General features: G+C 40.2%; 1 protein-coding gene across 6 annotated transcripts in view; it reads left to right on the top strand.

Moving 5' to 3' along the window:
- Positions 1 to 20,663, top strand: part of EPRS1 (glutamyl-prolyl-tRNA synthetase 1) — a 59,083-nt gene that overhangs the window by 12,570 nt on the left and 25,850 nt on the right. The window contains exons 8-21 of one of the 6 annotated variants that reach the window (XM_077339714.1): positions 745 to 937; positions 1,853 to 2,024; positions 3,969 to 4,202; positions 5,318 to 5,402; positions 7,217 to 7,276; positions 7,566 to 7,586; positions 10,310 to 10,420; positions 11,253 to 11,389; positions 11,612 to 11,819; positions 12,993 to 13,105; positions 14,473 to 14,590; positions 16,087 to 16,233; positions 18,261 to 18,506; positions 20,341 to 20,595. In XM_077339714.1, the coding sequence (XP_077195829.1) occupies positions 745 to 937; positions 1,853 to 2,024; positions 3,969 to 4,202; positions 5,318 to 5,402; positions 7,217 to 7,276; positions 7,566 to 7,586; positions 10,310 to 10,420; positions 11,253 to 11,389; positions 11,612 to 11,819; positions 12,993 to 13,105; positions 14,473 to 14,590; positions 16,087 to 16,233; positions 18,261 to 18,506; positions 20,341 to 20,595 (2,100 nt within the window). The remainder of the gene's footprint in view (positions 1 to 744; positions 938 to 1,852; positions 2,025 to 3,968; positions 4,203 to 5,317; positions 5,403 to 7,216; positions 7,277 to 7,565; positions 7,587 to 10,309; positions 10,421 to 11,252; positions 11,390 to 11,611; positions 11,820 to 12,992; positions 13,106 to 14,472; positions 14,591 to 16,086; positions 16,234 to 18,260; positions 18,507 to 20,340; positions 20,596 to 20,663) is intronic. The other 5 variants (XM_077339723.1, XM_077339733.1, XM_077339742.1 and 2 more) reach the window with 5 other exon arrangements.

Raw genomic sequence — 20,663 nt, 5'->3', positions numbered from 1 at the left:
GGGAAAGACTGCATAATCCTTGAGGAGCTCTTATGTAAACCCAGAGTTACATGGAACCCTGCGTGGGAATCCCTGATTTAAAGGCTCTCTCCAGAATGGACAGCACTCTCTTCAGTGGCCAGCTGGAAAAATCCCTTTGTGGAACATGGGTGAATTTGTCATTTAATCCTATGCATATTTACTCAGAAGTAAGTCCCAGTGTTCATTGGGATTTACTCCCATGTAAACATACAGGAATTTAAAGTATGAAATACTATCAAGTCTTCTTTTTCCTCATTTTAACAGGCTACTTAACAGGCTACAAGTGGATGAGATCCTTTCTGACTTTTTCTCCCTCTTCCTTGTATTGCTCAGAGTGACTTGTGCCTCACTGCTTCTTGTTTCACTGCATTGTCCAAAATACAGTATTTGCATCTCCCTGCTTGGAACACTCCTTACATGAAAATCTCTGGTAGAACAGCATATATTGCAAATTTCTGCTTAATCTCTGGGCTGCACTCTTTTTCAAAGAATCTGAGCTCCAAGTTAGACTTGTCAGACTATAGGCTTTCCTTATTCAATTCCAGTGCCTTGCTGGAGAAGGTCTAAATTCTTTTTATACACAGAATATAACTTCCAAATTTCCAGTTCTTTCTGAGAGTTTTATTGAAAAAATCTTAAGGGGTGTACCAAGTGACAGCTAAAATTATTTTACAGAAAATTTGTATATATGATGAACAGTTCTTTAAAATCTAATATTTGCAGGTTATCTTGGAAGATGTTGCAATGCTGCATATTAAACCAGACCAGTTCACATACACATCTGATCATTTTGAGACAATAATGAAATATGCTGAGAAGCTCATTCAGGAAGGGAAGGCTTACGTAGATGACACACCAGCTGAACAAATGAAAATGGAACGAGAGCAGAGAATCGAATCCAAGCATAGGAATAACTGTAAGATGCTTTGTCTAGCTTTATTTTAGTTAATGAAATCTCTCTGTTAATTAGTTGAATCTGTTGCATCTAAGAATTTCTGATGCTCTTCAAGTGACCCTGCCTGAGTTCTCATCCCCCCCCTACCTCACTATTCCAGTGTCACCCTGACCGTTCACTGAAACCAGTGGGCTCAGAAGGGGGGGGGGTATCTCTGCTCGAGATGGCAGTGCTAGTGATGGAGCTTGTAGCCGGCAGTAGAGAGTTACCATTCAGTTTAAGCAATCAGTTCCTGAACAAGATCCTGAAAGAGAATTGAGGGAAGGGGGACTAAAATAACATGCTTTAATTGCAAAAAGTGTCAGATTCAGTCCGTGGTGTGGGAATAGGCAGTATGGAACTAGATAGATCAATAACTTGATTTGTTGCGAGGGAGTTTAGTATGTGAACCAAAGATGTTCAGAGCACTGGCCCAAAACATGAAGATGCTTAATTTGATTCCTGATACAATTATCTGGATTTAGCATGACTTTTCCTTTAGCTTGCCTACACATAATGTCTACTAAACTACTAGAAGAAGCAGACGAGACTAAATGTCACTTGAGAAAAGAATCATCCTCCTGCCTCAGATAATTCTAGGTATGAATAGTAGCTTTAAATATGTTCTTGTTCAGAGGGGGCTCGCATTTCACTGAGATAAATCAGTATTAGAACTAGGTCACTGAGCAATGCAAATATTTTCAGGATTCAAAACATTTTATAGCAGTTTTATATGGTAGGACGGTGTTATTATCCTTGTATTACATGTGGAGGGAGATTGAAAGAGAGAGAAAAACAAACTTCGTAAGAACTTCTAAGTTAATTTTTAGTAGAGGTGAGGTTTGAACTGGTGGAAAATGTGTATGTCATATGAACTGTACCCTTTCCATTCAATAGCTGTTGAGAAAAACTTGCAGATGTGGGAAGAAATGAGAAAAGGAACAGAATATGGGCAGACCTGTTGTCTACGAGCAAAAATTGACATGAGTAGTAATAATGGATGTCTGAGGGATCCAACTCTTTATCGTTGTAAAAACCAGCCCCACCCACGTACAGGAAATAAGTACAAGTATGTATTCTGTTCAGAAAAAAACTGCTTTTGCTTTCCATCTAGTACTATTTCCTGGGAATGCAGCCAGACCGCCTCTGAAAGAGCACTTGATCTGTTGGCTTTCAATTTTGTTTTAGAATATTTTACTAACAAATACACCTGTTGCTAAGTATCAAATGGTACAAAATGCACCATAAACAAATGGTGAACAATGTGTTTATAGGAATAGGTAATTAATTCTTACAGTGAGATTGGGAGGAAACCTCAGGTTCTTGCAATTCCAATGTCTGTTTGGTGTTCAGGTCAGTGAAAGAATACATTTGAGAGATTGTGCATTTATCTTAACCTATGTTCCACCCAGTTGGCTTAACTTTCACGGATGGTTGTTTGTTGTCCTTTGATAGAGGAATATGATTTTCCTTTGAAGCTTTGTTTCAAGCATCAACTGTTTTTCATTTTGTCCCCCCTCCCTCCCCCCCTGCTGAAGTTCTATCAGTGGGTCTTGACTTCTACAGTTTTAAAAAGGTCATTGCAGTCATTGGCTAAATGGATTTTACTGTTTATAGCAGCCCTTTTCAACCTTTTTCAACCATGGAGGAGCCCCTGAGACAATTTTTCAGGCTTTGAGGAGTCCTGGAAGTGATTTCAGCTGGCCATGCCTTCCTGCCACCTCCTCCCCTCCTCATCAGAAGTTACATAGCACTGGAGGTGACATCACCACCAGCGTTAAGAGGCAGGCTTGAGGAAGACTGGGGCTGGGGGGAGATATGGGATGCAGTTTATGGTGGGAATATGCGTGCAGGCACCACATCCTTCCAGTTGCAGAAATCATGAGAGGGAGAAATGGAAGCAGCCAGTTCCCTAGCTTGTGGCCAAGTCCATTAATGCAGGAGTCAGAATGGCCATGGACTCCTTCTGGAACTCCCGGGGCCCCTTGGTTGGGAATCCCTGGTCTGTAGTCATTCTGAAGAGTTAACTGCATAGTCTGATGTAAGTCTACCTAATGACACACTGCAACAGTTGACCACTAATTTTAAATACCTATTTCCAGCTGCATTATGATAAATTCAGCAGAGAAGAGTCTCTGAAACGGTACCTTTATCCTTGACCTTGGTTTGAACTGTTTCAAACCAAAGGATTGTGAAGTTTAACAAAGTGAAACCATTGCTATTTTTAGTTGTACTTTGTCTGAGGAAAGGCAGTTTGTAGGTTGCTAGTTTTGCTCTGCTTTCTTTTCTCACAAAAAAAATATTTTTGACAGAACCCTTTCATTCAAATGAAAGTTTTGTATAGAATAAGACTTTGAGAAAAGACCACTATTTGCAATGCTGTTTTCCCCTTCTTACACTAACGTACAGAGGCAGTTCTAGGGGAAAACTGGTGAAGTTCTACCCTGCGAACACAAGCCCCACTCCAGAATTTCAGCATTTTTCTTTGGTTGAGCTCTGAAACTGGGCATGCGCTAAGGGGAAATGATCCATAGGAAGGGGATATCTTGCAGGCTGGAACATTTCCTGTGGAATGTTTGACTTCCACAAAAACAAGCTTGCTTTATTATAGCAAATAGAATCAAATTGACTCCACTGCTATAAATGAACTGAAAAGTGAAACCTTTCTATTTTTTCTGTTTCTTCCTGGAACATCCATTCTCAGAATTGCTAGCTCATTCCACTGATGAAATAATGGAAACAAATAACTGCCCATACATGTTGCATCATCATGAAGATAAATTTTTTAGCTCTTATCTCAAAGATTTATTTATTTTATTTATTTATTTAGATTTCTATATCACCCATTTCTTTGCAGCTCTGAATACTCCTTTTTGCACAGTTGCCATCCCATATATAGTATTATAATAGTTGGTTTATCAAAAGTTGTTTATTTAATTTGGTTAATGATATATATATAGTACTTAATGTTTGATATTCTAATAATAAGTTGTTTTTTCCCCTTATATTTCAGTATTTATCCCACCTACGACTTTGCATGTCCTATAGTTGACAGTATTGAAGGTGTGACTCATGCATTAAGAACAACAGAATATCACGACAGAGACGAGCAGTTCTACTGGATAATTGAAGCCCTTGGCATAAGGAAGCCCTATATCTGGGAGTATAGCCGTTTGAACCTCAACAACACTGTGCTGTCCAAAAGGAAGTTAACCTGGTTTGTCAATGAAGGGCTAGTGGATGGCTGGTACGTTAAGAGCAGAGCCCATATCACATATGCACAAGAAATTATTTTAGTTCTTTCAGATAGCTTTTGTTGTGTGCTCAGATCATTTTAATTATTAAAAAATGTTTAATTGGTAGCCATCTGATACAAACATAAACTGGTAGCTGGACTGGTAAGACCCATGTTTCTCTCTGCTTATGTTTATTCATGCAAATTATAATTCCAGGGCTGTTATGACTCTTGAGTGGAAAGGATGCATTCTATCACAGACTTGTAAGTCAAGGAAAAAGACTTGTGCCTACTCTGTTAACAGCATATTCTTTCTTGTGTATCTGTGAAGAACGAGATTTCCAAATGGAGTACGCTCTGCGGGGGCTAACCTATTGGTCATTCCCGGTCCCAAGGAAGCTCGCCTGGCCTCAACCAGGGCCAGGGCCTTTTCGGTCCTGGCCCTGACTTGGTGGAATGAGCTCCCAGAAGAGCTGCAGGCCCTGCGGGATTTACCAGCTTTCCACAGGGCCTGCAAGATGGAGCTCTTCCACCAGGCTTTTGGTTGAGACTGGGCAGCAAGAAGATCTAGCCCCCCCCTCACAAATGCGACTGTTGCATCTGTCATCTGCCCCCTCCCTTTCCCTTCTTAGTGGGTTGTGGAATTGGGTTAGTTATATTGAATCTTGCCGCCATTCTTGTCTTAACTTTTGTAATTGTATTATGTTTTATTGTGCTTTTATTGTTTTAGGGGATTGGTTTTATGTGACCCGCCTCGAGCCTCCGGGGAGAGGCGGGATATAAATTAAAGAACAACAACAACAATAATAATAATAAAATGGCAGAAATCTTCCCTGCTATATAATAGTAAAGGCCTGTCCCTGTTTCTGTGTTGGTTTTATCACAGCAGCAAATGCAGAGAAATGCATGTTGGCATTGAAGCTTCACCAGTTATAAAATTAGCCAGTATTAGAAATTATTATGCTTAATTTTTAAGATTCTTGGTTTATCTAGAAACCATCGTTTGATGGTCAAGAAAATAAAAGAGGAATTCGATAAAATGTTCCACATTTGTACAAGAATACTTTTTCCCCTTGAAACTGGAATATTTGTGTGTTGTTTACATGAAGTATAAACTTCTCTGTTAGGGATGATCCCAGATTCCCAACTGTGCGTGGAGTACTGAGAAGAGGCATGACAGTGGAAGGACTGAAACAGTTTATTGCTGCACAGGTAGGTTCTATTTCCAAGCTCTTCCATATTAATGGAGTGTCCTTTTAGAAATTAGATCAGAGATTAAGTCCCCTGGGGGAAAAAAAGAATATTTGGAGGGTGGACTCTAGAGTCTATGGCATTGTTCCCCACTGAGGTCCCTGTCCTCCCCATGCTCCATCCCCAGATCTTAAGGAATGTCTCTACCTGGGTTTGGCAACCTTACTGGCACTCCTGCTGCTTAGTGTGGGGATGGGCTGTAGAACAATGTGCTATTCATTCAGGAGGTTGTTGCTAGAAGAGGATCTGTACAGGAATGGGTTGCCCTCACCTTGGAAGGGGGGAATACTGGCTTTACAATAATTCAAAATGCAAATCTCCCAGAAAAGTCTGGGAAATCTAGATTTTTAATACTGTGTTTGTAGTCTTTCACATATATTCAGATTGGTATGACTATCTGTTGTCTTTTCATGTGGCCAAGAAACAAAGCCCAGGATAAGGTTTGTACTTTGGTTGTTAGTGGTGGAAGTCAATTGGGACAGGGAACAGGGCCAGGCTTCCCACTGCCATTCTGTCCCTGCTTGATGGTGCCCCTGTTTGCTTTCTCCTCCATAAAAGAACATGATGACAGTGGAAAGTGCCATCAAGTCACAGCTGATTTATGGTGACCCCCCCACAGAGTTTTCAAGGCAAGAGACGTTTAAAGGTGGTAAAAGAATAGTTTCTGTTTAATTGTAGTGGGCAGTTTCTGGAAATCAGGCACTGGAGCTTTAAAGAAAGTGAAAGTAAAAACTGTTGTTTGTATATATCTGGGAGGAAACCCAGCCGTTTGTTTCTGTTCCTCCACTCCCTCTTATTAGCATTTGGAGGCAGAGTTGCTTTTATTCTTGCCAGCAAAGTCTTTCAGTTAGTATCTACTGTGTTGGTGACTAGATTGTTACTGGGTCAGCATCTCCATCCGTTTCCAGTGACAACCCTTAAAATATATGCTGCAGAGCATTGGCTGCAGCAGGCAAACACGTGGGTATCATCTCTCGTGGATGTTTTGATTAACTTTGTTTATATCTTCAACCACTGATTAGTTTGCAGTGGTAGCAGAATACCTTTGGAAACAGTGTGTGTGTGTGTTTGTGTGTTGGTTGCATTTGTCAGAGAGAACCTTGTTTAGAATGTCTTATATATTTACTTGAAGTTACCTGCTTTCGTTAAATCTAACTAATTGTTGTGTAACTGATATTTCAGTGCTTGAGTTAAATTATTTGTGTCAAATGTTGATGGATCATGATATAAACTTCTGGGAAGCCTGAAGCTTATTAAAACAGTCTTATTTATAGTTGTACAGAGAAATATAGTAGAGCAAAAAAGGAATTAGGTGATTTTTTTACTCCAGGATAGCTAATCTCTGGACGTTGACAGAGAACAGTGTTCCCTGTGTGACTTGATAATGGTCCTGGACAGTTTTTTCTATATGGAAAGTTTATTTATACATTATCACTCTTCTAGGCATGTATATAATGTTTAGATGGAATTCCTACTATATTGGTCTAGGTAAATACTCAGAGGCATTCAGATAGGTATATTTAATGCTTGTTCAAAGCAACTGGCACAGCTTTTTGTACAACAGAAGCCTTATCTCATGAACAACCCTTAAGTTAGATCCTCTTAGACTATAGGCTGAGAAATGCAGTATTGTACTTCTTCTCCTTACATCATTTAATAACAAGAGTAGATGAACAATACCTGTGAAATGGTTTCAAGTAGTGTTCTTTCTGCATTGTTGGTTAGTCCTAAGGCTATAATACCTTTTTCTTTTAAAAATCTAATTTATTTCACAGGGTTCTTCTCGGTCAGTTGTAAACATGGAATGGGATAAAATTTGGTCATTTAACAAAAAGGTATGTGCTTCTCCATTTTAGTTTGATGATAGTTCGGGTTGTGCTGGTAGCAAATCCAGCATTCTTTGGAATGCTCTTCAGAGAATTGCAATTTGAGTATGTTGCATCATCCTGCTCATTTTCAGGAAAATGGAATGTCCCCTCTTGCTAACAAGGGCTAGCACTAATCTTGCTGATTTTTGCCAAACCAATACTGAATTGTTGTTCATGGATTGTGTGGGAAGGTAATGGAATTTTGATGATGTAAATCTGATATGAAAACTCTGCATTTCATTTTTCTGCTTTCAAGCTGCGAGCTATCTGTAAGAAGGTATTACTTAATGCTTTTTCTGCCTTAGCATATAGCTTACAGTATTGTAAGCATACATAGCATCATTATGCAGCTTCTCATAGCATAAAAACATTTGCTTACTTAACAAGGGCTGTATATATTAATATATATATATTTATCTTACATCCATCTTAAAATGCATTATTCCTGTTCCAAAGGCAGGGGGGGGGGTCAGTCTTGATTTCTCAGTAGAAAAGAGAGCGTCACTCCAAGTTACCTGATATTGTCTGTGCTGTTGTTCTGCATTGAATGTACTGAGAGCTTTAACTTTTTCTCCCTTAACACAGTCAGTAAAGCTCTCCTGTTCCTTAATTGAATTTCAAATAAGGAATACTGCATCTTGACATGGTTAGTAGCTTTTTGGCAGCAGGTGTTTGGACAATATGATAAGGCAAATTGTTAGTGTCTGTCTGCGCAACTCTGTTGAATGTTCCCATTCTTTTAACTTGTGTCTGAATTCTTGCTTGTTTCAACCAGGCTATTTCCAGAGTTAAGTGTTTGCTTGCCTGGCATGCGTTGAATATTCCCCTATAGCCCTTTCTGTTTGTTTTTCTCTTCATTTATATGAAGGATTATCAATTGGTTCTTTCTGTTGCTGCATAGGGTGACTTGTCTTAACGTGTAGCAAATTTATAACACCATAAAACATTAAATTTTAAGCTGCTGGGCTACTTATTTTTGGAAATGTATGCTGCCTTTCGCAATTCACTCTCATTGGAGTAAAAGTGGAGACACTCAATTGTTCTGTATGAATATTAACCACATAAAATTCTAAAACAAATGGGTTGGTAACGGTTCAGAAATGCAGACTTTTATGAGATGCTACAAGAACATCCAAAGTATCCCTATTGTCCATTATAGCAAACTCTGGGTCAAATTATGCTACTTCTTTGTTGTGAATAAAAGAATAGTTTTGTACCCCTGTATATAACTACTAAAAATATAATGGAAAAGTTGCTGATAGATAGATCTTTTTCAAGACCAGATCTATGAACTCTGAAGTGCATGGACTCACTGTATCAGCAATTTGTTCATTTTCCTAGTGGGTAGGCAAAGGCATGAGTAATGATGGTGTCAGAAGTAGTCGCAAGAATGTCCCACTTATACTGGATGTTAAATAGGCAATCCTATCCTCATATAAGCCTAAAATAGCTGTGAAACTTACCTTTGTAAAATGCTTGCTTTCCATGTTCCAATAAGAGTATCATTGCAGTAGTGGCAAATTGAGGGCAGGTGTTTTCAACGTAGGAAGTAAAAAATATTAAACTCCACCCTCTGATTTTTCTGTCAGCCTAACTCTATATATGTATGTATACTTTTAGCTTTTTATCTTCTTTTTGCCTAAAACATTTCCTTATAGTTCTGAGTGATAGGGCGTCACAAGATGGATTAGAAAGCCTGTGCCAAGGAAGTAGTAAATGTGATGGAAGCAGAAAGAAAAATTGCTGGGAGAGGCTGTGTTTGAGTAGAGTTCATAACCATCTAATCCAGGATGACCAAGTGGAGAAGCTCTTAATTCATTGTTGTGATTTTGCCTTATAATAGTAGTCTAATACTGTTCTATTTAAATAATTATTACATTGGAGATTTTAGATTCAAATGTGTAGCCATGTTGGTCTGAAGTAGCACAATAAAATCAGAGTCCAGTAGCACCTTTAAGACCAACAAAGACTTTTTCAGGGCGTGAGCTTTCGAATGCAAGCACTTAGTCTGAGAAAGAGCACTTGCACTCAAAAGCTCACGCCCTGAATAAATCTTTGTTGGTCTTAAAGATGCTACTGGACTCTGATTTTATTGGAGAGTATAGGTAACAGACTAATTTAATAGCCAATCTTTTCATTTAGCAGGAATTTACCAGTATGCTATGAGGAAAGGAAAAATATGGAAATATTTGTCATTGTTGTTGTTTGATTTATACCTATATGTTAAAAGGGTTAATTCCCATTTAGCCTTTTCAGACATGTACATGGCACTTTTAAAGTTTCCTATGTAAAAGTTTTATATCAGGACTGGCTCAGCTGAATCCACTAGGAGCATCCTCTTGTAATTCTTCAGTCCTACCCATTTTTAGGTCTCAGAAAAAAGTCAACACATCCAAATTTGATGTTGCATTTGTATACATGGATATTCATTGATGACCCTGTGCATGTTAAGAGTCATATTGAAAGACACTCAAAATCCCCCCCCCCGATATAGATTTAGTATAATCACACACGTGATAAAACATATACGTTGACATAATTTTTCTGTAGTCTATCACATAGGGGTGTGTGCATATATCACATGTGTACATTTGATTGAGACTTATGGAATGAATTGGCTTTGAGAGAGGCCCAGTCTTAACTTCTGTAATCCCAGCATTAATATTTTGGTAATATTAAAAATTGGGTTTCCTTTCTTGCAACTTCGGTTTTATTTTAAAGTCAGCAATTGTCTGCTTTTTGATTCAAGGAATTCTGCCTTTGGAAAGGCAGAATTGGAGGTGCCTTGCTGACTTTGTAGTTTATATTTCCTTGCTTGTTTTACTGTTACAATTTAGATTAAAGTAAAATTAAATCAAATAAGCAGTAACACAAAGAATACCGGTTAATACTCCTAAATGATGCGTGTGTGTATACTTTTTTGTTCACATGGCAATGATTTTCATCTGTTGTTGGAGAGCTGAATAGTGGTGATTACCTCTGGTTGTCTTTGGCATATAGGTTATAGATCCAGTGGCACCTCGGCATACTGCTTTGCTGAAGGATGAAGTGGTCATAGTGAATGTCCCCGAAGCTCAAGAAGAGATGAAAGAAGTGGCCAAGCATCCAAAGGTTTGATGTTCAGTTATTGTTGTTTTGTGGGGAGGGCAGTTGTAATGCTGCAAAACTGAGAAACTGGGTTAGATTTCACAAGCTTGTCATAAAGAAATATTGCAGATGTCCAAAGTGTAATAGAGGAAACAAAAGTTTGGTAGAATGCCTGGGTGTGTAGAGTCAGAGGGATGACAGTGTTAAAGATGGATGTGTGAATATGTACAAAACCACAGAGACCCTTAAGGAAAATTTGGGGGGGGAGGGGGCTGACCTATCTAGATGAATGGGGGCACTGCCCCACTAAGCTCAGTTGCCCTTAGCCCACACCTCGTCAGTGTTTTTCACAGTCAGTCTTTGTCTTTGCGGAACTTTTTCTTCCCTAATCAAAGTGCCATGGCTAGGAGAAGTGAAGTCTTTTTGTGGGCCCAGAAGAAAAGGTAGAGGAAGAGCCCCAGAGGGAGCTAACAAATGATTGACAAGTCTGATCAGTACATCCTGTGGAATTAATTTACCAGTCAGGTCAGCAGTGGCAGATGTGATGGTAACCAGGTTGTGTGGATGGGTGTAATATGACCTAGCCTAAGTGGCCTGCTACCGCTGCTGCTTTTGCTGCTATTTTTGTATCCTGCACTATACTCTTGTTTGTTTTTTGTCAGTCTGTCTATGGAAACTGTAACTAAGTAATTAAAGTCTGCCATGTTCCTTTACAAGGAAGCTATTTGCATTTAATGCCAGGTATTCTTGACACACTTGCACATTATTCCAGAGTAGATTGTTTTCTGCCCAGTCAGTTAAAGTTGAAACCAAATAACTGAGCCAGTTCTTCATCATTTTCCTTCACCATATACAGAATGCTGAAGTGGGCTTGAAGCCTGTGTGGTACAGTCCCAGAGTGCTGATCGAAGGAGCAGATGCAGAGACCTTGGCGGAAGGGGAGACTGTTACATTTATTAACTGGGGCAACATCATCATTACCAAAATACACAAGTAAGTTTCTGGGTTTTAAGGCAATTTGGATGTTGGATTTTGCCATAAGTTTTTCATTAACCTCATGGGCAGTGTTGCTTAGTTAAGTAAATTTAAGTTGTTGTATTTTTCTGTGTATTGAAGCGTCTTTTGGCATGTCATTGATGAATTTCGGATACATTTTAAATAATTCCCTTGCAGAAAACATACTTAACCATGACATCTGTCCTACTTTCTGTGTAGGAATTCCACAGGGAAAGCCACATCCATTGATGCTGCACTCAACTTGGAGAACAAAGACTACAAAAAAACTGCTAAGATTACCTGGTTAGCAGAAACCTCTCATGCACCTCTTATCCCAACAGTCTGTGTTACCTATGAACATTTGATCACCAAGCCTGTCCTGAGCAAAGATGAAGATTTCAAGCAGTATGTCAACAGAGATAGCAAGGTAACTCACAGTAAAACCACCTATGCAAGCTGTTGTGTTGTGAACTAGGGGTTTTACTTTTTGTACTGGTCTGTCAGCACTTTGGAGTCTAGAGAGCTGGGATATTTTGGCAATATTTACTTAATTAGCAACGTACACAAAGGCTAAAAGCTGCAGCAGAAGCCATGTTTCTTTGTGTGTGTAAAACAACAACAAGCAAAACTGTGACTTCTCTTTTCAAACTAATTTAACCACTTTAGTATAGGAAATCCATTTCTATATAGGATAGTGGAGAGGTAGAGTTCTAATCTATTCTAGCATATTAGGATGGAGGGAGATGCAGGAATCCATCCTGTCTTCATGGGGCCAAGATGGAGAAAGAGGGTGTGTGTGTGAGAGAGAGGGAGGTTGAAAAAGTGAACAAGCAGGAAGGAAGTTCCTTGAGTGTATTAGTCTGCATAAGAAAAGAACAGCAATAAAGTAGAGACAGGAAGGATCTTCAGTGTCCTGGTCTATCCTTCTAACTCTTTGACAGCCCCTGCTAGAGTCTGAGGATAAGAGACATTGCAAAGTCCTTCACTTCAAACACAGAGTATATTCCAAGTCCTGTTGCTATCTTGTCTTTTATTCTGATTTGGTAGATGTGTAGTTGTGATAATGTCTTAGATGCCACTGAGATTTCTGTGTGTGAGGGGTGGGTGGAGCATTTTCACCAATACTTTCCCCACAGGACACCTTTCCCCCCCCCCCTCTCACTGCAGCAGAAGCGGAGTGTTTTGGACTGACACAGGAGAATTGCTGAAAATGCCCTCTCTCGCCCCTCGCCTACAGAAGTCTAGCATAATTCAATCTGTCTTGGTTTTGAACTCGAATAGGCAGATTTAGTTTAGTATATCTGTTCTCTTTTGTTAACAGCAAGAAACCAGTTCATGTGTACATATATATACATTAATACAATAAGTTGCAAATCAAAATACCAGGACATAAGCTGTCAATGGAACGTGGCTCACAGTGGCTCATGTCTCACTTCTTAACTAAGTGACAACTGAGGTATTCTCCTTGTGCTTACTGATCCTCCATGTTCTCTTTGGTTAACATTGGGTTTCCAGTGCAGCTTTACGTTATTTCCTAGCAAAGAATATAGTACATTACTCCAGGGAAGTATCTTTGACTTTTTTTTTAAACTGCTTACAGCGCGAAGAATTGATGTTAGGTGATCCTTGCCTTAAAGATCTGAAAAAGGGAGACATCATACAGCTTCAGAGAAGAGGCTTTTATATCTGTGATCAGCCATATGAGCCTATCAGGTGAGTGTTTGGAAACAAATCTCTGTTCCCTGTTGCTCCATCCAATGTCATTAAGACCCTTTGAAGATTTTTTTGTTTCATTGGCCAAAATTGGTGCATGACCACAGTATTTTAAAGGTTCAGTGTTGTTTGGCCATGCTTATTGTTTGTCTGAGTTGCATTTTGGCTTACAGTAGTGTTACATTTAATTTTTGTGACATTGGATTTCTTTTTATTTCAAAAAATGCTATTTCTTGGGGTGTGTTAAATGTTCACATAGCATATTGCACTCGAATGTTAGGTGCAGCCATTTGTTTTACTGATCTGATGTACTCATTTACTGATTTTGTAGCTGGGTGATGAAAGAATGTCCATGTTGACCAGGCTTTCACAGTGATCCTGGTCTAGTTGTGTATGATTCTTTGAGGCAGTTGTACATTTGATATTCCCAGGAATTCACACACTGTTGAAATCAGTGCAGTATAGATGGACACCATCCATAAACAGATGCTTATCTAAATGCAGAGATTTTCCTCCTTTGTCATATTACTTTCTGTAGGTTGTATGCATGTCCAGAATTGTATGCACATCACATTATGCCATCAGATAATCTGTTAAATAGGATTAAGGGGGGAAAACCACACCCTATCTCTGCACCACCCATCACTCTGGCTTTTTTTTTTTTTGTAAAAGTATGAAAAATCTCCCAAGTGGTGGGGAGTTCTATTTCAAAGGCCAAAAATGTTTGTTTAACCATGATCTTCCCCTCTCCCACTTTCAGCTCTACACAAAATACTTCTGCTTGTTAGGCATTATGGAAACAGGCTTATTTATTTGCCATTTCCTTTGTAGCCCATTTCTCTCAAGAAAGGCTGAAGATGGATTGAAAATTTAACAGTCAACAATATAAATGTAATAAAATCCATCTCCAAACTTTCAGGAAAAGTTAAAATCTACAATAATGTTATTTTCAGAAAAATGCCCTCCTAAAAAGTTCCACTTTACATATTCTGTGAGATGCTACTAATATGACCTTTTCCTGACCTTGTCATATCAGTTGTTCTACCAGGTGGAACTCTGACATAGAGAGTCAAAATTCTCTGTATTCTGAGAATAGATAAAATATGGGTGAAGTTGAGGACTTTTAAATCTTCTGTTTGGCATTCATGCTTGGGAATGAGATCCATGCAATTTGGTGATACTTCACTTAGTAATCAAGAGTAGGGTTGAGTTGCACCTCCAGTTGTCTTAAGCAGGAAGAGCATATGCATGGTTAATTCCCACTCTTCAGAATCAGAGGGTCTTGGAAGTGCTTGCATTTTTTTACTATTTTTATCTTCTGAACAATTTCAACCAAGAAAATCTATTTGCTTAATCTTTGCCTGTAGTCCATACAGCTGTAAAGAAGCCCCATGCGTTTTGATTTATATCCCTGATGGGCACACAAAAGAAATGCCAACATCTGGATCTAAGGAGAAGTCTAAGGCAGAAACAGCAAATAAAGAGGTACAGAAACTAGTTTATATGGATTGTTAAGGGGACACTTTTGGAAGTTGCTTTACAATGCAATCCTATGCAGAATTACTCTAGTCTAAGTCCTTAATTTCCTTGAGGTCAGACTGGTATAACTTTGCACAGGATTTCACTGATAGTCTTCCTGGCAGATCATATTTTCTCAGTTTTGTAGATCTCAAGTAAAAAAAAAATCAAATGAGTGCTGTCCTTCACTCTTCCATATTATGGTCTGTGTTTTTTTTATTTAAGATGGAAAAGTGTTGTAAAAATGTGATTCTGTATGATATATAGAACTTATTTTAAAAGTTTGTTTTAGCCTCTAAAACCTCTTATTGATCTAGCTAGGGATGGGAAGTAACCTACAAATTCTAGTTTGGCCTCTGAACTTGGAACTGGAATTTCCCTAAACCAACTATTTCAGATCCCCCTTTCTCCACAGTGAGGAAGAGAGAGGGAGGGCTCGCCCAGGAAGGGTTAAATGTCTAGTAGTCTTTTAACCCGTCTGTTTTGCTGCCCCCCATTTTGAAGTGAGTGGGGGAGCGAAACAGACATGTTTAATGGCTCATAGCCATGTTAACCTAATACCTGATGGGCAGACCCACCCTGCTATTGAGTTTAATTGGTTGATTGGTTTCACTTTGATGTGGGGGGAAGTGAAACCAATCAGTGAAATGGCAGCCATTTCAGCAGGCCAGGTGCACCCATCATTTGGTAGGCTGAAATAGCTGTGAGCCATTTCACTGGTCCATTTTGCTTCACCCTCTCATCGGGGAGTAGAAAGGGCAGGTTAAATGCTTGCAGCCATTTAAAGCTAAAATCAGCAGCCTGTAATCTGGAGAACCAGGTTTGATTCTCCACTCCTCCACTTCAAACCTGCTTGGTGACATTGGCCAGGCACAGTGATATCTGAAGGCCATTTTATCTGCCCTGAGCAATTAGGAAGGGTGGATTGTAAAAATAAGGATTCATTTAGATTTATTTTATTTAATTATTTTGCTCTTAATTTTTGGACGGTATAAATAATAACGTGAAATAAAGCAGAGGCATCAATGATTTGTCTGCCCAAGAGCCAACTTGGTGTAGTGATTAAGCACAGTGGCCTCTCATCTGGAGAGCCAGGTTTGATTCTCTGCTCCTTCACATGCAGCCAGCTGGGTGACCTTGAGTAAGTCATAGTCCTGTTAGAGCTGTTCTCACACAGCAGTTCTTTCAGAGCTCTCAGCCCCACCTACCTCACAGGGTGTCTGCTGTGGGGAGAGGAAGGGAAGGTGATTGTAAGCCACTCCTTCTGGTAGTGAAAAACGAGATATAAAAGCCAGCTCTTCTTCTATTGTCTTTTTGTCAAAAGTGAGATAATTGTAAGAACTATATGTATACACGCACACACAGAAGAGAGTGGGATTTTTAAACTAGGAATCATGATTGAAACACTTCATCCAGTTGATTAAATGCATGTACAAAAGAGTACTCTTCCCCCCCCCCCAAAGGCCAGCGCTGCATTGAAAGGACAACCTGCTCCACTTACGGCTGAAGTTTCGAGTCCAACCACCAATCTAGACAGCAGAGCTCTTTATGATAATGTAGCTGCACAAGGGGAAGCGGTTCGCAAACTGAAAGCGGAGAAAGCACCCAAGGTTAGTCTGCTGAAAAATTACATCAGAGAGTGATATTTTATACTTTTATGAGATAAATCATAGATCAGAGCTATTTAATTTCTCTAGGAAATCTCCTATAGATTCTCCTTTTAAAAAATCTCAAGGTGATTTACAGTGCAATCCTAAGCAGAGTGATTCCAGTCTAAATTTACTGAAGTGAATGAGCTTAGATTAGAGTAACACTTTTTAGGATTGCACTGCTATACCACTAAACTATAGCATGAAGTCTGTCAATGACATTTAATATGGGTTTCAGGAGTTTTTGAATTTCTGTACGCTTTCAGATAGGATAGATCACATGACAATACTATCAGTGATGGCCCAGTTGTACATATAGTGCATGTGATTTATGTGCAGAATACTTGCATCCTGATTGTACTTCTAAATTCACATACTCAAGTATATATGTGGCTTTTGATAACGAATCTCCAGTAAGTTATCTAACATTATTAAAACTCTGAACAGATTTTTGTTAGAGACAAACAAGAAAGCATGTATTGTTTGAGATTTATGCCAAATTCATGCTAAAATATAGTATCTGTACTGTATTAGAGCAGTACAGATACTATGTTTTTATAGTAATTTCTATAGTAATTCTAATCACTACTGTATTAGAGCCTCTTGTGGTGCAGAGTGGTAAGACAGCAGACATGCAGTCTGAAAGCTCTGCCCATGAGGCTGGGAGTTCAATTCCAGCTGCTGGCTCAAGGTTGACTCCATCCTTCCGAGGTCGGTAAAATGAGTACCCAGCTGGGAGGTAAATGGTAATGACTGGGGAAGGCACTGGCAAACTACCCCGTATTGAGTCTGCCATGAAAATGCAAGAGGGCGTCATCCCAAGAGTCAGACATGACTCAGTGCTTGCACAGGGGATATCTTTACCTTTTAAAGATGATTTAATGACATAATTTCAAGAGATGCAGTTTGAGTCTAAGGCATTTCACAATTTGATTATTAAAAACAGGCAAGAGGCTGATAGAAGGAGGTATTTTAAGTCACCTGCAATTCTGCACTGGATTTTCTGGGGATAACTTAGCCAGAATGCTAGGGGGCGTCATCCCAAGGGTCAGATATGACCCAGTGCTTGCACAGAGGATACCTTTACCTATACCACTGTATTGAGCAGAACAAGTGTAAATAGGAATCAGTAGTTACTTGTTTTGTATAAATGGTAGAGGTTTCTGCTTTGCCACCTCATGTTGATATCTAGATGGAGGCAACACTACTGCTAATTTCTATGGAAATTAGAGCTAAAAGATATAGACAGAGGATTTTATTGCCTTTTGTCTCCTTTCCCCATTATTGTTGAGGGAGAGGACTTTCAAAATGTCACTGATTATGCACAGAGAGGAAAGGATAGGCTAGCAGCAGCTTGGAAGCGTGGCTAATCCCCACTTACACATGACGTTGCCGCCATCCCGGACCCCACCCACTGTAGGGTCCCTGATGATCCGTGGCATATGGGCAGAGCTGGGTCTTTGAGGCTCTCCCCCCCCCCCCCCCGACAGTGTCTCCGCATGAACACAAAAACCCCCGTTCAAGCATGCACAACTCATGGGTGGACTGTGTGCACCGGAGGATTTCTTCCCCTGTGCATACACAGGAAGCTGCGGGGCATGCTGCCCCACCACTAGGAATCAGCAGCAGCATGGCACAACTGCTGCTGTGTATAATAGGTCAGAATTATGAAACTAGGAACTAACAGGTACTATAAAGCTGTGCAGTTTATGCCTGTTTTTTTCCCCAGAAGATTTCCTGAAGAGAGTCATGTGGACAAACACACACACACACACACACATATAAAGGTGTCATTATTAAAGAATAGTTTGGAAATCAAAATACTATTTTTAACTGTGTGCTAAAATATTTTCTCCAATGAAGAACAAGTTTAGGATATTGTGAATCTTTTTGTCACCTTGCCTGTGTGCATGCTAATAATTGCATCCTTGCCTAGAACTTCATTTCTGTCTCATCTTCCATAACACTTCTTTCGCTTCCTGTTTTAGGATCAGATAGATGCTGCTGTGAAACTGCTTCTAGCTCTAAAAGCAGAATATAAACAAATAGCAGGGCAGGAATACAAACCTGGAAACTCACCAAAAAGTGTCCTTCCTAGTTCAACTCCTGTTGCTGCTCCTTCTCCTGTTCTTCCTCCTGCTTCCCCCTGCCCAGTAGACAGCAAAGCTCTTTATGATAAAGTTGCTGAACAAGGCGATGTGGTTCGTAGACTTAAATCCAAGAAAGCTTCAAAGGTATAGTGGCTACTCTGTAGTTGCAACAGTAATAACACCTTCTTCCTTTAAAAAACAAGCAACCAGTGTCAGTCCAACAGGCATTATATTTGATTTCCCAGCATCTTGTATGCACAATAGATTATTTTGTTGGCCAGATGTATCAAAATGTTGCTATGAATGGCAGCATTAAATGATAGTGGAAATTAATCAAAATTGGGAACAATAATAAGCTATTGCAATTTTGTTTGTGTATTGGCACACATTATCTTTAGTTTCCAATATATGAAGGCATGTAGTTTATAGCAGGGGTAGTCAACCTGTAGTTCTCCAGATGTTCATAGATGACAATCCCCTTGAGCCCCTGCCAGCATATGCTGGCAGGGGCTCATGGGAATTGTAGTCCATGGAAATCTGGAGGGTCACAGGTTGACTACCCCTGATTTATAGGGTTTAATGCAAGCATTCAGATTTGTTCATGGCATGGCTGCTATTTGTTTCATTTAAGTTTATGTGAGAGAAAATCCTGGTGAATTGTGTCCAAAGTTTCTAGTCTTTCTTACTATTCACTTGAATCTTACTACAAATAAATATTAATTATATATGTTAATTATATTTTTACACCGCTCCGTGGGAGCGGTATAAATAAAAGAGTAAGGGGTGTGGGGGAGGGCTCGGTCCAGGATGGGGAAGGGAGGCCATTGGCCCCTTGCCCCCAGACTGATGGGGGCCCACCCCCCAACCAGGGTCTCCTTTGCCCAACAGCTGCCATTATGCGGCTGTCCAACGACAAGGAAGGTAGGTGGCCGGCGTACTCTACCCTGCGGCCCTCGGCAGTGGAAGGGGGGCTTCGGCCCAGCTCCTTCCCCACCCACGAAGCAGGGAGGCTGGGGCGGGAGGGGGGAAGAAACAGGGCTTCGCAGCTGGGGAAGGAGCCTGCCTGCTTCCCTCCTTCCCTGGCTGCGAAGTCCTGTCCCCCCCCCCCCCAAAGCCACCCCAGCCTCCCTGCTTCCTGGCTGGGGAAGGAGGACATGCCCGCCCAGCTCCGGCTGGGGTGGGGGAGGGGAAACAGGGCTTCACAGCCGGGAAAGGAGGGAAGCAGGAAGGCTGGGGCGGGTGGAGAAGCCCCCCCTGCCACAGTCCCTTCCAACCCATTCCTAGCGCCCATTGCATTTAAAAGTGCAATGGGCTTACATTTCTAGTATAAAATACATACCATTTTATCTGCCCTGAGCATTTAGAAAAGGTGGAGTAAAAAAATATTTATTTAGATTTATTTTATTTAATTATTATTTCACTCTTAATATTTGGACAGTATACAAATACAGTGAAATAAAGCAGAGATGTCAATTAATTGTCTGCCCAAGAGCCAATTTGGTGTAGTAATTAAGAGCAGTGGTCTCTAATCTGGAGAGATGGGTTTGATTTCCCACTCTTCCACATGCAGCCAGCTGGATGACCTTGGGCTCCTCACAGCCCTGACCATGCTGTTCTGACTGAGCAGTTCTGTCTGGGCTCTCTCAGCCCCAACTACCTCACAGGGTGTCTGTTGTGGGGAGAGGAAAGGAAGGCGATTGTCAGCCGCTTTGAGACTCCCTCAGGTAGTGAAAAGTGGGTAGAAAAAAACTCTTTTCTTTTCATTTGGGAACTCTGATTTTATTACATTTGTGTAATATTTCTTTCTGTTTCAAAATGTTCAGTGTGCCTTATGATCATAATGCATAGAGAAGATTGAAAAAAGTCATGGCAGTATGGTATTTTGTCATTTCCCCCTCTCTTCCCTTGCTTCATGCCCTTCTAGTTTTCTGAAATATTTCTAGTCTTGCTGATCCCTTTTATTCTTTTCCTGATTCAGGATCAGATAGATGCTGCTGTGAAAGTGCTTCTTGCTCTAAAGGCAGAATATAAACAAAAGACAGGCCAATGTTATAAACCTGGAAATCCACCTGCAGCTCTTCCTTCCTCCTTGTCTTCTTGTGCCTCTGATTCTTCTCCTCCACTCTGCAATGGCTTGGCACCTTCTAGCCCCATAGACAGAAAAGCTCTATACAATAAGGTAGCTGAACAAGGAGAGGTGGTACGGAGACTCAAGGCCGAAAAGGTTTCCAAGGTATAATAGTGGTAAATATGTGCACTGGCATACCTGTATCTCTGTATTCACTATTGTAATGTGAGTAA

This window comes from Paroedura picta, chromosome 1 (genome assembly GCF_049243985.1).
Source record: "Paroedura picta isolate Pp20150507F chromosome 1, Ppicta_v3.0, whole genome shotgun sequence".
Lineage (NCBI taxonomy): Eukaryota > Metazoa > Chordata > Lepidosauria > Squamata > Gekkonidae > Paroedura > Paroedura picta.
This window is presented reverse-complemented; position numbering and strand designations above follow the sequence as displayed.